We start from the raw sequence: 11,694 nt of genomic DNA on the forward strand, positions 1-11,694 counted from the left end.
TGAAAAAGAAAAAAAAAAAAAATGGAGAAGGAAAATAGTTTTCTCAGCGAACACACCAACGATTCTTTTGTTAAAATAAAATAAAAATAAAAATAAAAATAAAAATAAAAAGAGAGGAACTCAAAACAGGCACAGAGAATTAAGCAATTTATTATAGAACAGTTCAGGGATGGTAATAAAAACCTGTTTGTTTTTTTAGTTTTGAATGGTTTTTGAAATAAAATAATTTTTTATGTTTTTATATTTTTTTAATATATTAATATTAAAAATAAAAAAAAATATTTTTAAAAACAATAATTAAGACAATAACTAATGGCCGGTAAGCAGTTAAAAAATATTCACACTAGTTCCTTTTCAGCGACTGCTCTCTCTGTCTCTCTCGCTCAGAATCTTTTAAAAGCTACCAAAACCCTCTCCTCTCTAACTATGGAAGTGGTAGCAGAGAGACCCTCAGTTCGTGTCACAAACATCCCGCAAACAATCACAGCCAAAGAAATCTTACAGTACCTCGTAGCCCAACTCGGCAAAGATTCAGTCTTTGCCATAGAAATCTCCACGGTAAGGAAAAACTGGAATTCCCGTGGCTTTGGCCGAGTCCAATTTTCTTCCCTCGAGGTTAAACACGAGGCACTCTCTCTCTCTCTAAAGAACAAACTCGTCTTAAAATCCCAGAATCTCAAGTTATCAGAAACCTATGATGACATCATTCCCAGGCCCGTCAAGGACCAAAATAGAATGGAAAATGGGGTTTTGTATGCGGGTTTTATGAAAAAGGAGACTACATTGTGTGTACTTGAGTATTGGGAAGGCGTGAGAGGGTGGTTTATGCCTGAGAGGCGGAGGATTGAGTTTTGGATTCGGGTGGGGCAGGAGTTCCGTTATAAGTTAGTGGTGGTGTTTGAGGATATCTTGGAGGCTGTTGGGTACCCTTTGGATGGTGACAAGGTTAACGCTGTTGTTTTAAAGGTATGGTTTTTTATGGGTTTTGCTTGGATTGGGAGAGAAATTAATATGGTAATGCCATTTTACATGGAGTATGATGTTGATTTGCATTTGCATGTTGAATTTTTTTACATTATTATCTTTGAAGAGTTCCTCGCACAATTGTTGAATAGAAGTCTTGGTGTGGAATTTAAATGAAACAATAGGATGTCATTTAGGAAGATTAGATGGGCATGTAAGACATGCTGTATTGAGCGCACTTGTATTTTTGTTGAAACACTGGGTATTCTATCTACACAACCTTCACTAATCGAAGTAGATAGGGTGAATGATTTTGAGTATTGTAGGGAGTATTGTAGGGTTGATACACTTACAGAAAGTGGCATAATGCCTTTATCGATACCTTTTACTTGTTTCTGCAAAATATGTATTTGAATATGGAAGTATACAAAAAAAACTTCAAGCTTTCAGGTGGTGTTAGATTAGATTCTGACTAAAGATTCAAGCTTTATCAAAATTTTACTTTGTTGGAATGGGGTTATGTGGAAAAGAGAGTGGCCTGTGCTTTTACAAATGCTATGGCCCTATATGGAACCAGCATAAAGTTTCTCCACCCATCTTCTAATAGTAGGATGATGTTTCTGAGTCAAATGGATGCGAGTTAATGCCACCAATTTTGTGCAGCCTGTTGTAAATGCAAGATAATCATAGCAGCAAAATGTCAATTTGAACGCATCCTTACCTAAGCTCCAAAAGTGAACACTCCTTGTCTTAGACTTCAAATTGAGGTCTTGGAATTGGGCCTCAGTGAATTTCCAGTTAACCAGAATTGTATGCTATACTGAATGGTCATTGCATGGAGCTGTGCTCAACCAAGAGATGAAGATTTTTATTTCTCTGTAAACCCAAGATATTTTTCAATTCATCTCCTTTGTGCTCATAAATTTTCCCCTTATTTCAAATATGCTCAGATATGCCCAAACATTTGTGAAGTGTGACAGGAAAAGAAATACTCCTCGCCTGTGCAGAAATATTCCTCCCTGCTCTCTGTTCTGGTTTAACTAGTTTTCTTTTTGGAAATCTGACTTTATATCAGTTACTCTTCTTCTGTTTATTGTGTTACTTGGGTGATGTCTTAACCTAGATTGTATGTTTTCAGCTCAGGTATGGACCAAGGATCTATCAAAAAATTTCTGGACCTGGCATAGCTTCGAAATTTAGTACTAATCGGTATTTTTACTGCAAGGAAGACTTTGACTTTCTTTGGGTTCGAACAACAGACATTTCTGCCATAAAATCAATTGGACAGTCAACTTCATTTTGTTGGGAAATCGGAGAAGGATTAGAGGCTTCAGATACTTTTAGAAATTTCCCATATTATCAAGAAGATATGAACAGACTTGATTTGGAGGATGGGGAAGAATTTTGTTCTGCTTCTGAAACAGTTCCACTCATAAGATGTGGATCAGATAAGTTAGCATATGAGGTCCTTTTCCAGCTGAATTCTCTTGTTCATACTCAAAAAATTAGTCTTGCTGCAGTGGACAGTGATCTGATTAAGATCCTTCGCAATCTGACTGTAAATACTGCTATTATAATTCTTCAGAAATTGCACAAGTTAAAGATGACCTGTTACGATCCCTTGTCTTTTGTAAAACAAAGCCTTAGAGAATCTCTCTCGTCACCACCCAAAAGCTTAACAGAGAATAATATAATGAGTTGTCATAGGGCCTTAATTACACCATCAAAGATTTTTTGTTTGGGTCCTGAGTATGAAACCTCCAACTATGTTGTGAAACACTTTGCTCAATATGCTTCAGACTTTATAAGAGTTACTTTTGTTGAAGAAGATTGGAGTAAACTTCCTGCGAATGCAATTTCAACGAGTATCCAGCGAGGTATTTTTGCAAAACCTTTCAGAACTGGAATATATCATAGAATATTGTCCATTCTTCGAGATGGGATTGTGATTGGAGCTAAAAGGTTTGAGTTTCTGGCTTTTTCTGCTAGTCAATTGCGATCCAATTCTGTTTGGATGTTTGCTTCTAACAATGATGTGAAAGCAGAAGATATTAGAAAATGGATGGGTTGCTTTGACAAGATACGCAGTGTGTCCAAATGTGCTGCCAGAATGGGTCAGTTGTTCAGTTCTTCTTTGCAAACATTTGTTGTTCCTGTGCAAGATGTAGAGATTATTCCTGACATTGAAGTCACTACTGATGGCATTGACTACTGCTTTTCTGATGGAATTGGCAAAATTTCTCTTTCTTTCGCGAAGCAAGTTGCTCACAAGTGTGGATTGAGTCATACTCCATCTGCATTTCAAATTCGGTATGGTGGCTATAAGGGGGTGGTTGCTGTTGACCGTAATTCCTTCCGGAAGCTATCTTTGCGTAGTAGTATGCTAAAATTTGACTCAGAAAACAGGATGCTCAATGTCACTAAATGGAGTGAGTCCATGCCTTGCTATTTGAATCGGGAGATCATTTCTCTCTTGTCTACATTGGGAGTGGCAGATGAAATATTTCAGGCTTTGCAACAGAAACAGTTGTATCGGCTCAGAAAAATGCTAACTAATAAAGAATCAGCTTTAGATGTCTTAGAGAATTTGGCGTGGGCTGATTCCAAGAATATTCTTGTACAAATGTTGCTTCAAGGCTATGAGCCCAATGTGGAACCTTACCTCTCAATGATGCTTCAAGCCTATCATGAAAATTCATTGATGGAATTAAGAAGCCGATGTCGAATATTTGTCCCAAAGGGTCGCATCCTGATTGGCTGCCTGGATGAAAGTGGTATTTTAGACTATGGACAAGTTTATGTTCGCATAACCATGACAAAAGCAGAGCTGCAATGTTGCGACCAGAGCTTCTTTCGGAAGGTAGATGAGTCAACATCCATTATAATAGGGGAAGTGGCTGTCACCAAAAATCCTTGTCTTCACCCAGGAGACATTAGAGTCCTTGAAGCAGTCTATGATGTGGAACTGGAGGAGAAGGGCTTGGTGGATTGCATTATCTTCCCCCAGAATGGAGGAAGGTATGTTTAGATCTATTGAGGTGCCATCTATTAACATTTTAGTCCAGTGCTTGCGATATGTTTAATGGTCATTTATCAGATACCACTGCTCATCAGGCATTGCAAAAATGTTTAATATTTTCTTGAATTTATCTTTTGGCCACAATGTTGTGTTAGCAGTTGTCCAACTTTAGGTCTTGAGATGATGAGGAACACCTCTGGTTCAGGTCCATGGTCTGTGGCCTCCATGAATAGGCACATCCTTGATTTTGAGGTTAGAAGGGTTAATGTTTCATTTTTCTTAGAGGAAAAAATACAAAAAACATATAAAGGTAGGAGATGCTGGATGCCAAGGAACAGTTTTTTTTAAAAATAAAAAAATAAAAAAATTTGGTATCCTCTTCCTTCTTGGTCTGCCTATTGTAATCATCAGTAGTTAACCTGACTTGTATGGGGAAACTTTTCCAAAATTAAAGTCTATGTAATCATGTTTTTCATGAACCTTTTCCCCTTGACTCTGGTTTTTATGTCAAGAAAGATGCTCCAATATCTGCACATATATTTGTTTTCTGACAGAAGCAGCTTCGTTTCTACTCAACAGCATCCTCATGAACTCCTTCTAGTAAAAGGGAAAAGCATTTCTACTTAAACAACGTTTTATCATGCATCATCATTGAGCATTTTTCATTTGCAATGCAATAATATGCAACTTCTGTTGTCTGGACGTGTTTAAAGTAATTTGTAAATAGGGAGGAAGGGGCAGTGGATTCTTTTAGTAAATGGATAGTTTACTAAAAGAAATTGTACACAGGCCTCATCCAAATGAATGCTCTGGTGGTGATCTTGATGGGGATCAATTTTTCATAAGCTGGGATGAAGGTCTTCTCCCTTGTCATACTGAAGCCCCAATGGACTACGTTGGAGGGAGACAACGAATAATGGATCACAATGTGACTTTAGAGGTACTTCAACTTGCATTATGAAATTGGTAATAAACCGACATTTTCTATACTCTTAATTCTTTCAATGATTCTTAAACCGACAAAATGTTTTTCCTGCATTGCTGACTTTTCAGGAAATTCAGAGATTTTTCGTGGATTATATGATCAATGACACTTTGGGTGCCATCTCTACTGCCCATTTAGTGCATGCTGACTGTGAACCAGATAAAGCCCGAAGTGAAAAATGTCTGCAGTTGGCAACCCTCCACTCCATGGCAGTTGACTTTGCAAAGACCGGAGCGCCAGCTGAGATGCCCCTGTATTTGAAGCCGAGGGAATTTCCAGATTTCATGGAGAGAGCAGAAAAGCAAATGTACATATCTGATGGCGTATTGGGAAAACTCTATCGAGACATCCATGATTCAACAAGACAAGAAATGTCAAACTTTATTTGGTCAAAAAAGATTGCTGAAGCAACTTATGATCAAGATCTTGAAGTGAAAGGTTTTGAGGATTTCCTTGGAATTGCATCAATCTATAAGGAGAAGTATATGGAGAAAATGAGCACATTGATGGATTATTATGGGGCTAAAACTGAGGATGAGATACTGACAGGTAATTTGCGACACCGGCCAACGTATTTGCAACGTGACAACAGAAAATACGGAGATGTGAAGGATAGAATTCTAGTGTCGCTGAAGAACCTGAAGAAGGAAGCTAAAGAATGGTTTGAGAGCAGCTGCGACTCTACTGAGCACCAGTGCATGGCCTCAGCATGGTATCACGTTACTTACCATCCTACTTATTTCCATGAAAGGATGAATTTCTTGAGCTTTCCATGGATTGTAGGTGACATTTTGTTGAACATAAAGTCTTTGAATAGCAGAAATGCCTGAACGTGAACAGGTTCTTGATTGTAATGTTTCGTTTAGATGCCTTTCCGTACAGGTCCATGATTGTCTAACTGGGGCCATTTTGGTAAGTTGTGGGCTTCGGCTTTTGGCTGTGGCTGTAGTGGTTAGGATTAGCAGTAACTGTAGCTATATGGATATGCAAATGTGAATATATTTGTATATACTTAATGGTTATATTTTCTAATTCTATTGTCAAAAAATACTCGTCAGGAACTCCATTTTGGCTTTCTGTCCAGAGCAAAGTCTTGGACTAGAAAAGAAGTCGGTTAAAAATTAATCAATGGTGATTGAAAGAGTTGAAAGGAATAAAATTTTGGAGAAAATTATTTATTTATTCAAAATCCTAATTTCTTATTTATGCATGAACATATGTTCATGTTTTGATCAAAATATTTTTTATTACTAATATCTTTCGGATTGCAAACACCAAAATTTCAACTTCTTATAATAATAATAATAATAAAAATATAGAGAAAACATTAGGAATAATAATCTCATTCCCAATCTTAAAATAGCCTTTAACCAGTATTAAAAAAAAAAAACCTTAACAACCGTGATTAAAAGGAAAAATATTAGCTTTTTGTAGTTGTAACGTGACTAGCCAAAATCCTTCTCTCTCCTCTCCTTTTCTAGTGATTTTTTTCTCCTCTCACTATTTAAGGGCCAAAACACAAGAAAAATAAAGTTGTTAGACCGATACTAGATATTGACTTTCTCTAATCATAATTTTATAATTAAACTCAAAACTCCTTCAATTATAGAAAGTAGGTTCGCTATTCAATATCATGCATGTCACAACATACATAATAGAACTCCTTTCAGAATATTAAAAGTTTCTCCATATGAATGATGGAAGAAAAGAAAACCAAACTTAAATTATCTTATAGTTTGGGGCTATCTTGTTTTTTATAGAGTTTCAGATTCTAAAATAATGAAATTGGGATCTAAAGCTTTAAAAAGCAATTTTGTTGGCTATGCTGAAAATTTAAAAGCACTAGAATATTGAATTCGATTTCTAACATAATTGTGAAATCTAGAGATGTTGAGTTTATTGAAAATAAATTTCAAATTGATTCTAATTCAATTAGTGAACGAATCAATAATTCTGAAATTGAAATAGAGTCAACAAATAATTCAGGTTTTTATCCAAGTTCAAGAAATAAAAGAATTCAAATGCATCATCCTATTGAACTTAGAAGAAGCCAACGTAATAGAAAAGAAAAGATTTTACGTCCATATTATATATTTTCACAAACCATTGTTTTCTTAGTTTAAGGCAATATGAACGATGTTCTTAAGAATATATCAATCTTATTAATAGTAGAAGATGATCCTAAAGCATACAAAAAAAGCAATAATGTCTTGAGATGTTACTTTTAGAAAAGAGACAATTAATGATGAGATGAATTCATTATTATATAACAATACTTGGATCATTGTTGATTTGCCTCCAAATTACAAGGCAGTTAGATGTAAATGGGTTTTCAGAAGAAAATATAATAGTGATGGGTCAATTCAAACTTTTAAAGCAAGGTTAGTAGCAAAGGAATTTAGACAAAAGAAAAGAATAAACTATTTTGATACATATACTTTGGTGGCTCTTATAACATTTATAAGTACTTTTAGCTTTCTCGTCAATTTATAATTTATATGTACATCAAATGATTGTTAAGATAATTTTTCTCAATAATAAATTAGATAAGGAGGTCTATATGAAACAACTAGAGGGCTTCACTCTACTAAGAAATGAGCATAAAATCTGCAAATTGATTAAATATCTATATGGATTAAAACAGGCACCTAAGCAATGACATGAGAAATTTGATTATATAATTTTAGAATATGGTTTTAAACATGCTAGTGCTGATAAATGTATTATTCTAAACTTACAAATGATTTTGGTGTGATAATATATCTTTATATGGATATCATGCTTATTATTAGTGCTAGCATGGATGGTGTCAATGATATGAAGAAACATCTAACCTTAAAGTTTAAAATGAAGAACTTAAATTAGGTAAATACAATTTTAGGTATCAAAATAAGAAAACACGGTGAGAAGTTTTCTCTTTTTCCATCTCATTATATTGTGAAAGTCTTAAATAAATTTAATCATTTGAGAATCAAAAAAGCAAATACTCTATATTATGTTTCCTTTAAATTGATAGAAAATATTGATAGATCAATTCCTCAAATTGAATATGCTAGTGGAATTGGTAGCTTAATGTATGTCATGCATTGTATTACACCTGATATTGCTTTCACAGTATGCAAATTGTCTAGATACATAGGCAATCCTAGTATGGATCACTGGAAAGAAATTGCAATACTCGGTTACTTGAAAAGGACTATAAATTTTGGATTATTTTATAATAATTTTTCAATTATACTTAAAGGTTATACTGATGCTAGTTAGATAACTAGTGCAAGTGATAATACGTCAACTTTGGATGAATATTTATTCTAGAAGGTGGTGTTATTTCTGAATTACACATTCATAACTTGGTCAACAATGAAATCTGACTTCATAGTTTTAGTAGCCGTTACCGGTCAGGAAGCCAAATAGTTGAGAAATATGTTATTGAAGATTAAATTGTGGTCATAACCAATGTCATCTATCTCCTTATATTGTGATAGTCAAGCAATTATGTTTAGGGCATCTAGTAAAATTTACAATGAAAAATCTAAACATATTAGCTTGAGACATGAATATATTAGGCAATTAAATTTTGGTGGGATAATTACCATTGAGTATGTCAAATCTTGCAATAACTAGCAAATTCTTTTATTAAAGATCTCTTAAAGAGATTTAGTTATAAGTACTTGTGCTAGTATAAGCTTAAGACCATTTAATTAAACTTGTTAAAAACACGAACTTGACTTTTATTAGTATTTTTGCTAGTTAGAAGTTTCATGGGTAATAACAAATTATTAGTATAAGTGATGTATACTAATTTGTATATGAAATTAAGATTTACAAAATTAGTATTCAAATTAAATAGCAGGACAAATTATTAAAACTCTTAATGAAATTTTTATGTAAAAAAGAAAGTTAACCTATATAAATATTGGAAGTTGTGTTTCTTCAACAAAAGTTTGGAAAACTTTGTAAATATTCATGCATTCAGAAGGTAGCACAAGGCCATATTATGGCTAAAATAATGGTAAATTTCTGTTTTGGATTAACTGGATGGTGTGTATAGTATTTCTAATTCTATTGAATGAAATTTTAATTTAAGCTTTTTTGTTATCATAATTTATTTAGAGTTTTGAAATGCTTATATTAAGAAGAGATTTAAATAAATAAAAAATACCTATTTTTTTATACATGAAACATGGTACAATCCAATATTATAAGTTAAGTAGAAGATTGTTATGAAATAGCTTGTATACTAGGTAGATAAACAAAAAGAACTTTATCTTATATTGGAAAGGTAAAGGGTTGTGATGTGCTTTATAATGTGAAGGACACAGATATGTTGGAGGTGAAAATATATATATATATAGAAAATAATTGTTTTTCTCTTTTTTTTTTTTCTCTACAAACTTTTTGTTTATGTTTATCATAAACAAAATATAAATTCTTTAAAAATTTATAGAGATTATTATCTATAAATTAAAGATTATTGTATCATGAAGATATATTGTTATAACTATATAATAAATATATTATATACAATTAATACCTTAAAAAATAATAATATTGACGCCTCCAAATAAAATCTAATTATTATACCGAAATAGCTGCTACAAGCATGCTAACATGGAGGTGATGTGCGAACTCTTGTTCCATATATATGCGCATTCATCTACCCATGCTGGCATTATAGATGAGTCACCATATACACGCGAAAGTGTCATATTTAGAATATTCATAACAAGTAGATTTTTTTCTCTTTAAAATAGCACAGTAAAAAAAATATTGAAAAAATAGTGCATTTGAGTTTTTTAAATTTTAATTTTAAAAAATAGCATAATTTATAAAGCCACAGATAACATATGTGAATACTTTAAAAAAAATGTTAATTAAAAATAGTATTTAAAATTATAAATTTAAAGAAAATATTATCTTTTACTTTTATCATTATTGTGATAAAAGTAATATTTATTTATTTTAAAAAGATAATACTTTGAAAAAAAATAATCTTACAATTTGGAATTTATTTTGTAAAAATATTATAAATCTCATTTTCAAAATTTTAATTTTAATTTGAAAAATAAGTTTATAAATTCTAGCAAGAATATAATTCTTCTACAAACTCTATATATTTTATTTGTACTATGCTTTTTGAAAACAAAAACTCAATAATTGGTGCTTAAAGTCTAAAGGCATTAAGAAATTTATGATGTCTGATCGATCCACTCAAGCCAGCGGATTTGTTCCTTTTTGGTCAGTGGTTCCATCATTTCCTTCAAATTTGAAGCAAATATTTCTAATGAAATAATAATAATAATAATTAATAATAATAATAAGAAGAAGAAGAAGAAGAAGAAGAAGGAAGAGTTAGAGTCCTCCTAATGATAGGCCATGACATCACTTTATGAGAACTTTTTTTTTAAGCAACTATCATCATTGGCACATGGGATATATATATATAACACAAATACATAAGGTCCAATATGAATATAAATCTTATTTGATGCTCCATTAAAATTTAACATGATTGTATTAGCATTACTGGTTTTTACAAATCCTTTTATTTCAAAATTTTATTTTTTACTATATATGTGACAAATATTAAAGGTATAGAAATAAATAAGAAATCCATTCTTCTTTTTCACTAACTAGTCTTTTTTTAATATTAGTATAACAAAAATTCTTTAAATAAGAGTTCATATAAAAAAAAATTCCTTCTTACAACATGTGACAAATATTAAAGATATAAAAAATATAGGTATGAACAAAAGTTTTATAAATTGCTTTCTTCAGAAGAGTTTTTTATTTTATTTTATTATTATTATTATTAATATAGATGTTCAGGTCAGTTTGCACGCCCCTCGATTAATCTCACAGATCCTGAAGTTAACAATAATATAAATTTTAAGTGACTTAGTGACCTCTAAAGAGCAAATTTAAAGTTTGATTAGTTGAGCCACACTCTCTCGGAATTGAAAAGTCTCTTTTTTTTTACTATTATTAATTATGATAAAAAAAAAAAACACAAGTTTTATAAATCTTTCATCTAATGGAGTAGAATATAATGCAAAAACAAAGGATCTCTTTCTAATAAATTTTGATAAGGTTTTATTAATTCTCAGCTTTTAATTTATTATTGGCTTTTAGTAACGTATTTTAATCATTTTTACAGTTTTAACAATCAAAATAGAGTGTCAAAAAGATAGTATATAGATTTTATTTAAGGTTCTATATGCTGTATAAATAGACATATAATAAAACAAACGATATTGATCTTCTTTTAGGAATTATATTAATGTTTTAATTTCTTATTTAATTAGAGATAGAGTTGAATGTACAACATATACTTTATACTATGATATTAAAAAAATAATGTATATCTTCCTTTTATATAGACTAAAAGTCTTTAATCTTAGCGTATAGAATAATTTTAAGGTTATTTTTTTGAGTTATTCGATAATAATAATAATAATAATAAATAAAAAGGGAGAATTGGAGGGGTAATAATGACAATGGTGTGATAAGTTGTGATTACGATAGTGACAGGACAACTTTTTTTTTTTTTTTTTTAAATAGAGGGTCATTCAACTATTTAAAATTCATAAGAGCTGGCAATTCATCATATATACAAGTTTACAAGTAAATTCATTTGAAAATTCATTTTTTTTTAAAGAAAAACTCGGAAGTCAATAACTTAAAATTTAAAATTGATGATCCTCAAGAAAGGCCAATCAATTTATCA

General features: G+C 31.6%; 1 protein-coding gene across 1 annotated transcript; it reads left to right on the forward strand.

Annotated features, from left to right (window-relative positions):
- The first annotated feature begins 335 nt into the window (after window positions 1-335).
- On the forward strand, window positions 336-5,821 carry LOC118051998 (RNA-dependent RNA polymerase 2). The gene is made up of 4 exons (XM_035062804.2): window positions 336-966; window positions 2,102-3,981; window positions 4,772-4,922; window positions 5,036-5,821. Exons 1-4 carry the CDS (start codon window positions 427-429, stop codon window positions 5,795-5,797), a joined length of 3,333 nt encoding a protein of 1,110 aa, XP_034918695.1. The 5' UTR covers window positions 336-426; the 3' UTR covers window positions 5,798-5,821.
- Window positions 5,822-11,694: the final 5,873 nt, after the last annotated feature.

Source organism: Populus alba, chromosome 15, assembly GCF_005239225.2.
Source record: "Populus alba chromosome 15, ASM523922v2, whole genome shotgun sequence".
Taxonomy (NCBI): Eukaryota; Viridiplantae; Streptophyta; class Magnoliopsida; order Malpighiales; family Salicaceae; genus Populus; species Populus alba.

Bases quoted from the DNA above. Each gene is read 5' to 3' on its own strand.
- LOC118051998 (XM_035062804.2), top strand. From the start codon at position 427: ATGGAAGTGGTAGCAGAGAGACCCTCAGTTCGTGTCACAAACATCCCG. The intron at 967-2,101 runs GTATGGTTTTTT...GTATGTTTTCAG, and splicing joins TTAACGCTGTTGTTTTAAAG to CTCAGGTATGGACCAAGGAT. The intron at 3,982-4,771 runs GTATGTTTAGAT...AATTGTACACAG, and splicing joins TTCCCCCAGAATGGAGGAAG to GCCTCATCCAAATGAATGCT.